This window comes from Pseudogymnoascus destructans (assembly GCF_001641265.1).
Source record: "Pseudogymnoascus destructans isolate 20631-21 unplaced genomic scaffold scaffold_9, whole genome shotgun sequence".
In the NCBI taxonomy this organism is placed as follows: Eukaryota; Fungi; Ascomycota; class Leotiomycetes; order Thelebolales; family Thelebolaceae; genus Pseudogymnoascus; species Pseudogymnoascus destructans.
The window spans coordinates 208,102-222,145 of NW_020167528.1; the positions used below are offsets into that span (position 1 = coordinate 208,102).

Genomic DNA, 14,044 nt, shown 5'->3' on the forward strand with positions numbered 1-14,044 from the left:
TATTGTATGAGACCCACTGCCTGACGTGTTCCCTGGTGGTGGTCAGATAAGCCGATTTCTTGCTCCCACTGTACTCGCTGCCAGGAACGATGTGTAGCCCAGCCCCCAAAGCGCCAGGGGAGGGGGGATACTCGCACATACTTACACACGTTACGATAGGTAGCACGAACGATAGCATGACTCGGGAGCGTGTGAAACATGGTTATACATTGAACTGATTACCCTCAGCATTACGCCCGCAGCGATTGATACGTAACCCATCATATCAACTTCGCCCCCATCACATCCTCGCCGTCGCGCTGCTGACCACCCACACAGCACCACCCATCCCGCACCCTTTTCACCCTCCCCCCGAATCCCTCAAATCCACCCAAAAAAAACCCCATTCCACCGACCCGGTCTAAACCCATAATGTACAGCCGCACACGCACACAAACCCCCTCCCCTCCTACATCTCATCATCGCTATCCTCCCCCAACAGCTCCCCCTCATCCTCATCCACAGCCGTGTAATCCGCGCCCCTCGCAAAGCTTCCCCGCGTTGTGAAACGCGTCCCCCTGCGCCCGCCGACGGTCTTCATCAGCCAGCCCCAGACGCTGCTTGCGACGGAGGGGGCGGCGATTATGACGGCGCCGACGCCGGCTACGGCCATGACGGGGTATTTGATGAAGGGGGATTCTTCGTCGAAGGATGCTGTGGCGGTAGTTAGCTTATGCTTCTGTATGCCCGATCCGCTGTAGAAATGCGAGATCAGGGAGAATAAGTAGGAAGGGGGATACATACATTGTTCACCAAGCCTAATCTGGCCGAACTTATCAGCCCAGTTGTTATACACCCACCAGCCCGCCGCACCCGCCGCCCCAATGCTGAACAGCAAAATAAGGAAGATCCAGAAGCCGCCCAGACCGTGCTTCTCGTAGAACTCATCTTCCTTGTCCGGACACGGCTTCGCTACGATCTTGTCCATCTCCTTACCGCCCTCGCACGTGCTGAGAGGGATGCGGCGGTAGCCTGTAGGCTCGTAGTACTCGATTTGGTCGGGGTTAGCGCGGCACTCCTGGATGCGGTCGACTGGGGTGAGGCCGGGCACGAGGAGACACTCCCCGCCAGCTAGTGCTTGGTAGTTGTAATCGCATTCGAAGTCCTGGCGTGTGCAGGTGCAGTTCGATTTGATGTTGTGCAGAGCCTCGATGATGTGGCCGTTGTAGCAATCGGCGCCGGCCTTCTTGCGGTGGTATTGCGAAATGTGTCCGAAGAGGCAGTTGTCCTCCTGTGTCGGGTGGCGCGGCGACCAGAGATAGTAGTCTTCGTTCTCATCGCGTGTCTCGTCGAGCACGCACTGTCTGTCTGATAGGCCAGTGAAGTCGAGATTGATAGTCCTAACGCCGTCGCTGGCCTTTACCCATAGTAGGAAGTTGCGAGAGTTATCAGATGGAAGGGTGGTGATGTCCTGCACGCGCACCTTCGAGTCGGAGAACTTGTATTCCGTCCAGGTATCCCCTTCGTCGCGTGAGTAGTGCACTACATCCGTCTCCTTGCGGTCGTTGACTAGGACAATAATCGACCCTTGATCACCGTATTCCCACATATAGGATCCCTTCTTGACTTGTGTCCAGCTAACGCCTGCGTCGCGCGTAATATATGTGTCGCTCTTATCAAACGACTGCAACGATTCACCCACATTGCCGATGGCAAGCATGATTCCCACGGCGCTAGGTGACGAGTAAGTGTGTGACTTGTCCGCGCGCTCAGTGTATCCGTGTATGTTGAGGGAACATTTCTGAAGGCTTCCACTGCATGAAAACTTCTTGCCTTCAACGTCCTTCGCTGGCGGTGTGATGCAGCGCCACTCAGCACCATCATTATGCGTGATCATCGTCTTGAGGTTTTTGTGGCCATCTTTCGAAACGCTCTCATAGTTGGTAAGAACATTAGCCAACGCAACACCCTCCAGTTTCGACATTTTCTCGAAGTCAACAAATCCGGCCCTGTCCCGATTGACGCCATTCAGACTGAGAACATAAGACGTCCCGTTAGAGTTGCTCTTGATGATGCCTCCATACTCTAAATCGGTCGTAGTATCAACCGTGACGTGCAAGAATATGGAGTGGGTGGAGCTATCCAGAACAGTATATCCATGTTGATGCGGAACCCTGAAATTGGAGGGAAACAGAGCATCGGCAAATGTCTTTCCGTCAATACTCGATCTGAGCGTCAACTCGCCCTTGTCGTCCTTGGCCGCCACGATTATATACTCTGCCATAGTCGCGAAGTCCTGCATATCATCGACATGGGTCACCGAGTCCTCGAAGGAGTTTGTGCTGCTCATAAGTTTCCACGGATTGTCCTTCGGGTCATTCGACTCTTTGGTGCGAGCTCCACAGAAGATGAGCTTCTCGCCTTCGGCTTCTCTGGCAGACTTTTCCGCATAGAGGAATTCACACTTGGAAACGTAGCGTGCTAGAGTCTTCCAGCTATCACCGCGATCTTTGGAAATAGAAGACACGGCATGACAAGAATCGCCACCAGTTGAGCAGGATTTACCTGTCCAGATGATCCAATCTTTCTTCGTTGAATGGAAGCTCATAGGTGTACCATAGCCGTAATCAGCGGGATGCGGAACCTTGACATCAAACTCTTGGATATCCTCGCCACGGTTTACGGAGTAGTATACTTTGTCGTCGCTGGCGAGGAAAAAAACCCTGTCATTGAGATATGTATGGCGGACGACATATTTGATCTTTTTATCCTTCAAAATCTCCTTCCACTTCTTGCCGTGGTCGCGGGATAGGAAGACACCTTTATCGGTCTGTGCGATAACGGTCTCGTCAACGCCGGAACTCGTCTCGGTGCGCTCAAAGTATATATGGTCCTGGAGGACCTTGCCCTCGAGGGACTGTGAAGTATGCGATACTTTGCCGCTAGCTGGAGGCGCAATGGTGTCTTTACAGGGCGTCGTGACTAACTCGTCCTTTGCCCCCTCATTTGGCCGAATGCAATCATTGCCTGGGATAAGGCGCCATCCTGAAGAGCCCTTGAATGTATCGTCTGGCTTCTTGCAGGCTCCGTCAGGAACCAAAGGAGGGCCTTGCGCAACACACCTTTTGCCGTCTTCACTTCTCACAAAGTTGAAGTCGCATTCGTAGTCAATATCGCTACAGTCGCATTTTTCGAACTTCGCTTCGGGGTCAACAAAATCTTTCTTCATAAAGCAATCAGCATCTGCTTTGCGTCTCATGAAGTACTGCTTGTGGCCCATCAAACACGTTGGTTCTCCCTCCTTGTTGACACGAGCATACCATTTCTCAAGGTCCTTGTCCTCGCATTTCCTCTCCTTCATGCCCTCAAAATTAATCGACATGATATAGTATTCTTTCACGTCTGCCGATCTCGCAGACGCCATGAACAGGAATTTCGGGCTTGTAGAATCCAGGGTCGTCGTCAACACGTAGGGTGAGACTTTATGGGGTAGGTCAATTTCTTTCCAATTCCTTCCGCGGTCAAGAGAGTATTTCATTTTATTGGTGACAGCGTCTTCGACGGCGAGGAGAATAGATCCCGCATCACCAATCTCGTACTTGTGTGGACCCGACAGCGCCTTCTTCCACTTCACACCGGCATCTTCAGAGACATAGAGATCGCCTTTATCATACGCCTTCAGGTGCTTGCCGGTGTTCCCAACAGCCATCATAATTCCGGGTGCAAGACTCGAGAAGATCCTCCCGGAATTCGAAGCATCTGTCACGGAATGGATATGCAAGTCGTCGTCTCCCGCTTTCAGCCCTCGCCACGTCCGACCATCGTCAAAACTGATCTGGCTCTTGATCTTTTTGGCTTCTCTTGGGGATTTCTCAACGTCTTCCCAGTTATCAACCACATTGACGAGAGCGATTCCCTGGATCGAAGCAACCTTCTCGAAGTCGACGTTGCCCCCTTTATTCCTGTTGGTGTGTTCGACATTCCGCGTAAAGTATGTGCCGTTTGAGTTACTACTCAGAAGAACTCCCATAGGGTTTGATTTCTTCGTCGTCATAACATCAATCTGGATGCTATAATTTGTCGATTCCAAAATGGTGTAGGCTTCTTCCACCAGTTTATGGTCGTGCGGGAAGACAGCCCGGTGCCACTTCAATGTATCATACGTAACATAGAGAGCCATTTCGTCCGTCTTCTCCGCCACGCTAGCAGCCAGGATATAGCTCTTCACTGCCGCAATTCTCGAAACTCCGGTAACGGTCCGGCCTTCCTCGAGGACTGGTTCGAACTCATCTGAGAAAAACGAATCCGAGATCTTGAGCTTATAATCCTTCGAGTACCGCGAGTATTTCCCTTCCGTAATGCACAAAATCCTGTTATCATCAACTTTCGATTCTCGTTCCGCAAATAATTCGGTTCCTTTTGCCCATTGGCATCCCGCAGTGTTGTCTCGAAGCGGTTTGGCTTTCGTCTGAAAGCCGTCCAGAGTATAAGTTGATTTTCGATCACAGTAGAGTCCCAGCATACAATCCAGGGCATTCACAATAATCTTGTCCTTGTTCCCAGCGTGGAAGCTCAGTGGGTTCTCGTCGCGTACATCCGGGATGCTTCTCGTATCAAACTTTGTCCATGTCTTCCCCCGGTCCTCTGTCCGGAAATGCGTGACATCCTCCGTCAGGACATACGCCCTTGTGTTGTCGAACGGATGTATAACCAGACTGGCAGACACGCCCTGGGGAATGGCAGATATCTTGTCCCAGCTCTCGCCCGCATTGGAAGATCTGAAGATCGCGTCTTCGTTGAGGTCCTGCATGAGGAGAACATCGGAATCGTCAAAATAGCGTAAATCGTATGGTGAGTTCGCAAACTTGTTCGAGGTGACTACCGGTCCATCATTTGCTGCACAGGATGTGCCATAAAGCATTGCCGCCAGGAGGAGGTTCCGCCATCCTGGGACGGCCTCTGCGACCCTCAGCCTCATGATTGCGATTTATTCGAAGGGAGTCCAAGCATTAAGATCCGTCAAAGCTCCTTGAGCTGTTCTGGATGGGAGGCAGTCAGTGCGAGCAATCGTAGGATGAATCCGATATGAATTCTAAGTCTGGTCGCCAGTTGTCGCGCAAAAACAATGGTTGCGTGGCTTCAGAGCTGCGAGGGAAACACAGACAGGGGTGCCCACTTGCGTCAGCAGCCCACTCATATTTATGACGCGCCACCAGCAGGACGAGCCCTGATTGATGGCAATCTTCAACCTCCAATATCAATTCAAATCTCGGCCTATGGCTCGATTTACACGAGTACAATTTTGACTAATTTTAATATGTATTATAACTAAAACTACTCAGAATCTGATAAACTAAGTCCTTCTACATGCTCCTAACAAGTTCTCGCATTACGACCAGCTTTTCTACAAGTGCTACAGTGCTGACTAGACAATTTCCCCTCCCTCCTACCACTCCCCTCCGCACGGCAAGTCGCGTCGCACCTGCTCATCCACGTCCCTCTGTGCCAAAAGATCTTGTGCATCCCCTATAGTAAGTACACCTCCTTGACGGACACAAGTTTTTTTGGCCCTCTAGCGTTTGCTAAGGGCCTCATTTGCTACGTGAAGGGTACGGACCTTAGCAGTGTATTAGATAGTATTATACGGCCCATTTTGTAACCAGTGCGTATAGAGTACGATACAGGTTCAACTCAATACGCACTAGCACTGGTTAATACGATACTGTTGGAACAGGAAGTACCGTGGTACGGGATCACACACAAATCATGTGGTTTCTCCAGTGGTCGGGACTTCTCACGGGTGCAACGGGGCAGGAATTCTCACACAGTATATAGCTTACTATAGCAAAATAAGATCGATTGATTAACTACACTATCTAATGGGCCTACGTGGCTATTTGTAGGCCTTTCGGAGGTTCTGCTTCGACCCCCCAAAAGCCCCCTATTCTGGTGGCTTCAGAGCTGAAACCCCAGTTGAGACTGTGGTGGTTTCCAGCACCGGTCGGAGATCCTGGGATGCCGTAGTGGATTATAGGGCCAAATACCACCGTATCCCACGCCCACGGCCTACTCTCCAACAGCCCCCTCACGTAGCCCAGAAAGAAAGTGATAAAAACCAAACTATGTAAATCGACCGGTAAGCTTGATATCACCAACCCACCGCCGTCGCCACCGGATTACCCGGCAAACAGCCTAAAAGGCACGAATATAAAAGCCCTTCTTCAGGGCAACCTCCCTTTTATTTTATTTTTTTTATTATTTTTTTTTTTTTTTACCCTTCGGCAAGTTCTCCGATCCACGGTGGTCGGTTGCCCGCCGACTCTACTGGGTCATTGGTTTCTGTCTTTGATAGACGGGACCGAAGACCCGGAATCGGTCAGTGAGCGCTCGCTGTCACCCGGTGTTGCTGCCGGATGCCAGCCCTCTGTCGTCGCCGCGGTGTTGCTGCCGCCCTCTCTTTTCTCGTCGCCGGCCTTCACCGGTGGTTCTCACCTCTTCCCTCGCACTGATCTCCTCCCCCGTGCACCCTGAGCGCCGGGGAACCCAAAATAGGTCGCCGAAGACGGCGAGGGCTTGGCGCTCCCAAAATCTTTCGACTGCGTTGAGCTGCTCTTGCGCCTGCGGCGAACGGCCCCGTTTTGCCAGACGGCAGGCCTTGGGGGACGGGGATTGTGGCGTTTTTATGCCTGCGGAGCCAGGTATCCCTGGATGCAGCGTGAGAACGCTGGGAGCGGCAGCGGCTTTGTGAGTACGTCCGCCAGCATATCTTCTGTCCGGACGTAGTCGACGTCCATTTTCCCGAACGCGATCAACTGGCGTACATAGTGATATCGGACGTCAATGTGCTTTGTCCTGCGGTGGGACATTGGATCTGCGGCGATGGCCAGACTGGCCTGGTTGTCGCCGTACAGTTGAACTCGGTGGCCCCTGCCACCGAGGAGCTTTTTCCGGCCGATTTCCTGGAGGAGGGTGCGGAGCCATTGGCCCTGCTTGCTGGCTTCGCAGAGGGCGATATATTCGGCCTCGGTGGTGGACGTCGCAATGCAGCGCTGTTTCAACGAACTCCAGCTAATCGGCCCCCTATTCAGTATGAATATATGGCCCGAGACCGAGTGCCGGTCAAGGTGGTCGCCAGCGTAGTCCGCGTCACTGTAACCTTGTAGATAGGGGCAGTCTTTGCCCCCTATTCCTCCAAACGAGAGCCGTAAACCCCGGGTCTTCTTCACATAGCGCAATACGTGGAGGACCCCGTTCCAGTTCCGTATCGTAGGCTTAGAGCAGCTCTGGCTGAGCTGCCCCCAGGCGTATGCGACGTCTGGGCGAGTGCAAATCGCAAGCCAGGCCAAGGACCCAACGCCCTGCTGATACAGGTGCTGGTCGGCCTCGGGCTCGCTGCCGTCACTTTTGACGAGCGCCGCTCTGTCGATCGCCGGGGTCGAGAGTGGCGCGGATTTCTGTAGCTGAAAGCGCTCGATCACCTCGTCGATATACCCTTCCTGGTCCAGATAGATCCGGCGATTCTTCCGGTCTCGGGTCACCCTGATACCGAGTATCATATTGACATCGCCAAGGTCCTTGATCTTCCAGCGCTTTTCGATACCCTTGACGACCCGACCGATATCCGACGGATCCTTGCCCAGGATCAGCATGTCATCAACGTATAAGCCAATCAGTAGCCGTCTGTCAGCGGTCGCGAAGATACTTGGTTCGCTGAATATCGGCTGGAAACCCAGCTCGCCGAGTCCCTTGCAGGCCTCAATATACCACTCCCTCCCGGACTGCTTCAGCCCGTAGAGCGACTTCCGTAGCCGTAGTACGTAGCCTTCTGGGCAGTATAATCCTTCTGGTGGTCTCATATAGACCTCTGCATGTAGATCTGAGCGCGGGTACGCGCTCACGACGTCGATCTGCCGGATTTCCATGTCCTCGTAGGCGCCGATCGCCAGTAGAAGTCGAAGAGACTCAGCCCGAATCGTCGGTGAGAACGTCTCGAGGTAATCGTCGCCAGGGACTTGGCCGAAGCCCTGGGCGACAAGTCTTGCCTTGAATCGATCAAGGAGGCCGGTGGGCGTATACTTGACATTGAACACCCAGCGGCAACCCAGAACTCTCTTTCCTCTCGGCAGCTTCACATGCTCCCAAGTTCCGAGCGATTGGAGCTGCGTAAGCTCTTCCTGGACTGCGAGCGTCCAGTCCGCGCCATGCTCTGAGTCATTGACAGCCGCAGCATATTTGTCGGGGACTGGCAGTCTAGCCGGCGCTGCGTAAGACGCTTCGAAAGCCTCTTCGAACGGTCTCGTTGACCGCCTTTCTCTGCCACTTCGCCGGACAGTAAACTCCTTAGCAGGAGGGCTCTTTTTGGCGACTTCAGCTTCTGTGAGGAGTTGATTGGCTGCAGAGTCAGATTCGCCTTCTTCGTCGAAGGGTTCGTCAACTTGGTCAGTTCCTGGGCCAGGGGTTTGGTCATCGTCTCGCTCTATCGATTGGATCGGCGGCGACGATGTCGTAGAGCGCGGTGGCCCCAAATCGCCCTGTGCTCCCACGATAGGGGGGTGCCCATCGCTGTACTGCCCATCGTCGATTCGGCATTGCGACTCAGGCGGTAATCCAGGGGGTGGCGGCTCCTGGCCCGCTGGGGAATCAGCGGCCAGAATATCGTCGCCGGCATTGCGCAGGCCCCCTATTGGGGTATCACCCTGGCTGCGCCGATGGCTAACTGCCTCTATAGGGGGCCCCTGCTCGAGGTAAGCCTCCATGGGGTCAAACCCCACATCCTCGACGGGCCCTTCGTCCGAGTCGGCGAGATCAAGGCATTGATCCTCGACGAACCTCACCGAAGTTGCAATGATGATGCGGTCGCCGACCGGATCATACAATCGGTACTGCTTGGAGGTGCCGGCGTAGCCAACCAGTGCAGTCCGTATCGCGTTGGGCGCGAGTTTGTCGCCGCCCCTCTGTTCCATCGCGAGGTTTGCATATACGACGCAACCCCAGACGCGGAGGTGAGCCACAGACGGCTTCTTGCCGCTGTATGACTCTTCCGGCGACTTGCCTTCAGGCCCGATTGGCAGCCTGTTCCGCAGGTAGGAGGCGGCAATCGCCGCCTCAGCCCAGAGCTTCCTAGGCAGGCGCGCGTAGGCCAGCATCGCCCTGATCAGGGCCACCAAGGCCCGGTTCAGGCGCTCAGAAGCGCCATTCTGATACGACGTATACGGCGTCGTAAACTCGAACAGGATTCCCTGAGTGCTCCCGAGGTCCCGTTCGAGAGCCCTGTACTCGCTGCCGTTGTCGCAGCGTACGACTTTGATCTTCCGGCCGGTTTGGTGCTCGACCTGAGTCCTAAACTCTGTAAAGATCGCCCGTAGCTGCCCCGTAGACTTCATAACGTAGACCCAGGTCTTCCGTGTATAGTCGTCTGTAAACGTCACAAAGTAGACGTTACTGCCGCCTAGTGACGGCGTCCGGTATGGCCCCCAGATATCGCTGTGGATCCTGTCGAGGGGGGCTGTCGCATGCTCTGATGCTTTTCGGTTGATAACCCGCGTACTCTTGTTGAGTAGGCACTCTCCACACGGGTCTGCAAGATCACCAATCGGCCCTGGCAACCCATCGACTGCGGTGTGGGCCAGCCTCAGACTCCTTGAGCTCAGGTGCCCAAAGCGCCGATGCCAAAGCATGGCCTCATCTGGTGACATCGCCACTGCGCGCAGCGCAGTGACGGCGCCTTCCTAGGTGCCGTCCAGGATGTAGGAACGTCCGATTCGATCAGCTACGCCGACGACTTGCCCCTTGAGTTCCAGGAGCATCTTGCCGCCGCTGGTCGTCCTTGTCATGATACCCCTATCCTGGAGATGGGGGACTGAGACGAGACTTCCGGCGAGCTTCGGTACGTGCAGTACTTCGTGAAGCTGGATATGGCGCTTGTCGCCCCTGACAGCTATTTCGAAGCTGACAGTCCCTTCAGCGACGGCCTGGATTTCCGTCCCGTTGGCTAGTCTGACTGGAATCGGCTTGTCTAGTATGATGTAGTTGACGAACGCCTCTCTGGCGTACGTCATATGGCGAGAGCAACCCGAATCCATGATCCACGCCCTTCTTTTAGCTTGCCCGTCGCCGACCCAGCGCGTATCGATGCCACACAAGTCGTTGGTCGCAGCGATCCAAGACGTCTCGGTGACGGGAGCGGCCCGGATGTAGGCAGCGTTCGCCCCTTCCGATGGGGGCGGCGATAACCCCTTTCCCCCGCCAGGGGCAGCGAGGGGGCCAGTCGACGGCCCTGCCGTCTTCAGCTCCCCCCTCTTTTTCGCGTTGCAGTCCCGGCTTATATGGCCGATTTTTCTGCAGTGATAACAGGTACGGGTATCCTTGTGGTAGGACCTGCCCCCACCGCCCTGCCCACCCCTTTTGCCCCTCGTATTTCCAGTATCCGTAGAGGCTTGCCGGGCAGACTCAGTGACTGTCTTCGACTTTGTGAGCTGCTCTTCGATGTCGACGAAGTGCTCAACAATACTCTCGTAGTCCGTAATGTTCGCTGCTCGGATCTGGGTAGCAGCGATGTCGTATTTGCCCCCCCGACTTATCATAATCGTGATAAGGCGACCGGCCTTCCCCTTGTCGGATGGCTGCTCATTAGGATCAATTCGGCCGATATCCTCCTGGAGGTAGTCGAGCTGGGTGACAATATCGCTCACCGAAGTCGTCGCCGACGGCGAGTACGTGTTGAAAGCTTCGCTCCTCGAAGTCAACTGTTGTATTCCGTCCCTAGCATAGGTTTTCTTGAGGTAATCCCACATCTCCTTGGCACTATCGAACTTGAGTATCTTGTCAATGATACTCTGGGTACAGGCCTCCATTATCATATTCCTTGCCCGTAGATCTCGTCTTTTGGCCTTATGATCTTTTAGAGCTTTGGACCGGGCCGCAGCTGCTTCGCTGGGTTCCTTTTTCGTCTCGAGCTCGGGCTCCAGATCGTCGTCGAGCGTATATGTCAGATCAACGGCACTCCAGACTCTTCGGTCCTGGAGTATGACCTTGAGCTGCTTGCCCCAATTCCGGTAATTGGGCCCCGTGAGCTTCTGGATCCGGGGCCGCTCGGTGATAGATTCGGTCTCCATCGTGGAGGGCAGCTATCACTTCCTTTTTTTTTTTTTTTTTTTTGGGGCTGAGTATCGGCGGCGGATAGCTCAGGCTCTCACTTTTTCGATGTGAGACCTCGGAATCAATTCGTCGTTGAATATGAGAATTTCCTTGGCGTTGCCGGGCTCATAACCTGTTGGAACAGGAAGTACCGTGGTACGGGATCACACACAAATCATGTGGTTTCTCCAGTGGTCGGGACTTCTCACGGGTGCAACGGGGCAGGAATTCTCACACAGTATATAGCTTACTATAGCAAAATAAGATCGATTGATTAACTACACTATCTAATGGGCCTACGTGGCTATTTGTAGGCCTTTCGGAGGTTCTGCTTCGACCCCCCAAAAGCCCCCTATTCTGGTGGCTTCAGAGCTGAAACCCCAGTTGAGACTGTGGTGGTTTCCAGCACCGGTCGGAGATCCTGGGATGCCGTAGTGGATTATAGGGCCAAATACCACCGTATCCCACGCCCACGGCCTACTCTCCAACAGATACGGAGCCCGTATTAACCACGTGACACAATGAAAAATGATCTGTGTTGTAAGTTTCCTCATCTAGACAGAGCTATAGATGGCGTTTAACGCCAAACACTTCGCCTAAGAAGTAGAACAGATCCTATAGGCTGTGGCCCTCCTACAAGGACTAGCCTTAGAATAGATCTCTAATTACCTTGCCGACTACATATCCCATCGAACGTTTGAAGGAAAATGCAACACCTAAGCTAGCTAAGTGTAATGGTGGGTGCACCAGATGTGAGAATCTAGCCACCCAAGGAAGGGATGAATTTACTAAGACAACACACTGTCTTAGGAAAAAGAGCCAAAGGGTCGTAGCTTAGACTTGTCACGGTTCACCAAGGCATAGGGCGCCAGTTGGATATTATGAATTAAACTCAATCTAGAGAAGAAAGGAAAGAGAAGAGGAGCACTCGAGCAGTGGCTCGATCTATATACAGCTATTGTGGAGTGAATTCTCTTTAGCGAGACCAGTTCTGAGAATTCACTCCACAACTGAAAACTTCGCTCCAACCCCGGAAAGCTCCCCACACCCCTGAACCCCCACTCGAGCTGCAAGGCGCACTTGATATCGTAACAAGACTATTCCACAATGCAGCAATCAGGTGTGTGATGTAGTGAAGTGGTTCAGACAAGTTGCAACAAATGTTGAGTCTGGGAACTCAGGGGTAAGTCAGAGGTTAACACCTCACTGACTTTTCAGAAACAAGGAGTAACAAGATGAATGCTTGGAAGCTTGGAAAAGACGTGGAAGTATGTGATAGTCGATTTACTGTATTGTCTGCTTGCCCTTTCTTAAGGAAAGGGCAATCCTATTTATGCTAAAGGAGTGTAGTTCTCTCATTTTCCAAGACTTTCCATGACTTACCAGGCTTGGTAACTGTAGTCGACGTAAGAGAATCCCATAGAACCATCTCTTAGGTTCGTAGCCTATAGGAAGTAAAAGGAGGTCCAAGGTCAGAGTACCCCTATAGACAAATTATGTCATAGACAAATTATGTCATAGACAAATTATGTCATAACTTAACCAATCTTGTGGGTAACTAAAGAGCGATGACATGTAATGAATCATAGAGGTTCGTAGGAGCTTTTAGAGCTATCGTTCATGCTCCTAGGCCTCTAGTTGGTAGAGATATGTCATGTGGTAGTATGAGTGATGTCATGTAATGAATCATAGAGGGTTGTAGAGATATGCTATGTGGTAATATCGGCCCAGTAACTAAGGAGTGATGACGTGTAATGAATCATAGATGGTTGTAGCAAACGTTGAGTAGTATTGCTCTTGTTGTTGGTGTGATAAGCCAAAATATGTATAGTGACTTGTAGGTTTGAGGAGGAGATTTCCAAGTTTGCTCTTGAGTTTGATAGCAAACTGAGTGCAACGAATGTCAGTATGACATTACAGCTGCAACCTCACGTGATGGATAATATTGGATATCATGGATATTATGTTATCCATGTTATCCACGGCAATCCACGGAATGTCATGTGATGGATAACATTGGATATCTTGGATATTATGTTATCCATGTTATCCACGGGGATCCACCGAATACCAGGTGATGGATAACATTGGATATCATGGATATTATGTTATCCATGTTATCCACGGATATCCCTTTGACACGACGCCACTATATAAGTAGATAGTATTTCCTTAGATAGGAGCTTCGTGCTCAACTCAATATAGTATTCTTTACAATACTGTAACGTGTTACTTGGAAAGCCTTTGTGTCTAATCCCCTGCCTCTTCTGTCAAGTCAACCTTACGCAAGAAACTTCTGTGTCTTCTATTGTTTAGAAGTTCAGCGTTACAAGTGGCTTAAGCGTGTATTTGAGCCTATAACATGTGCAAAAGCAAATGGAGGACAACAACAACGCCTTCTTATTTGTGACGGCTATGACAGTCATATAAGTGGGAATTTCATTTCTTACTGTATACAAAATCGCATATCAATCCTTATATTACTGCCACATACTTCATATGTGTTACAGCCACTTGATATTGCAATTTTTAGACCATTGAAAAGGAGGCTTACAACAGCTCTTTCACATTTAAATGAAGCACAACTCCTATGTGTGCAAAAAGCAGAGTGGCTATCTGCATATATAACAGCAAGAGAGTTAGCATTTTCAACTCAAAATATCACTTTAGCATAGAGAGGAGCAGGACTACAACCATTTGAACCACAACGAATTATCCATAAAGTGACACTTTAAGGAGTTATTGAACAACAGCCTCAAACACCACAACAACATAATATTTTTGATACTGTCTTTCAAAATAGTAGCCCACCTGACTTTACAACACCACGAAAAGCAAATATAATACTCTCTACTATTCTTGAAGCCCGTATAGTGTTAAACACACCTACAAAGTGATATATTCAAAAGTTAGCAGATGTAACAGAGCG

General features: G+C 51.7%; 1 protein-coding gene across 1 annotated transcript; it reads right to left on the reverse strand.

Annotated features, from left to right (window-relative positions):
- Positions 1-448: 448 nt before the first annotated feature.
- On the reverse strand, positions 449-5,337 carry VPS10 (vacuolar protein sorting/targeting protein PEP1; the record flags this gene model as incomplete). Its single annotated transcript, XM_024467794.1, has 2 exons — positions 784-5,337; positions 449-693 (listed from the first exon to the last, which is right to left on the reverse strand). The coding sequence occupies exons 1-2, from the start codon at positions 4,955-4,957 to the stop codon at positions 449-451; spliced, it is 4,419 nt and encodes a 1,472-aa protein (XP_024324439.1). The 5' UTR covers positions 4,958-5,337.
- Between the last annotated feature and the right edge of the window lie 8,707 nt (positions 5,338-14,044).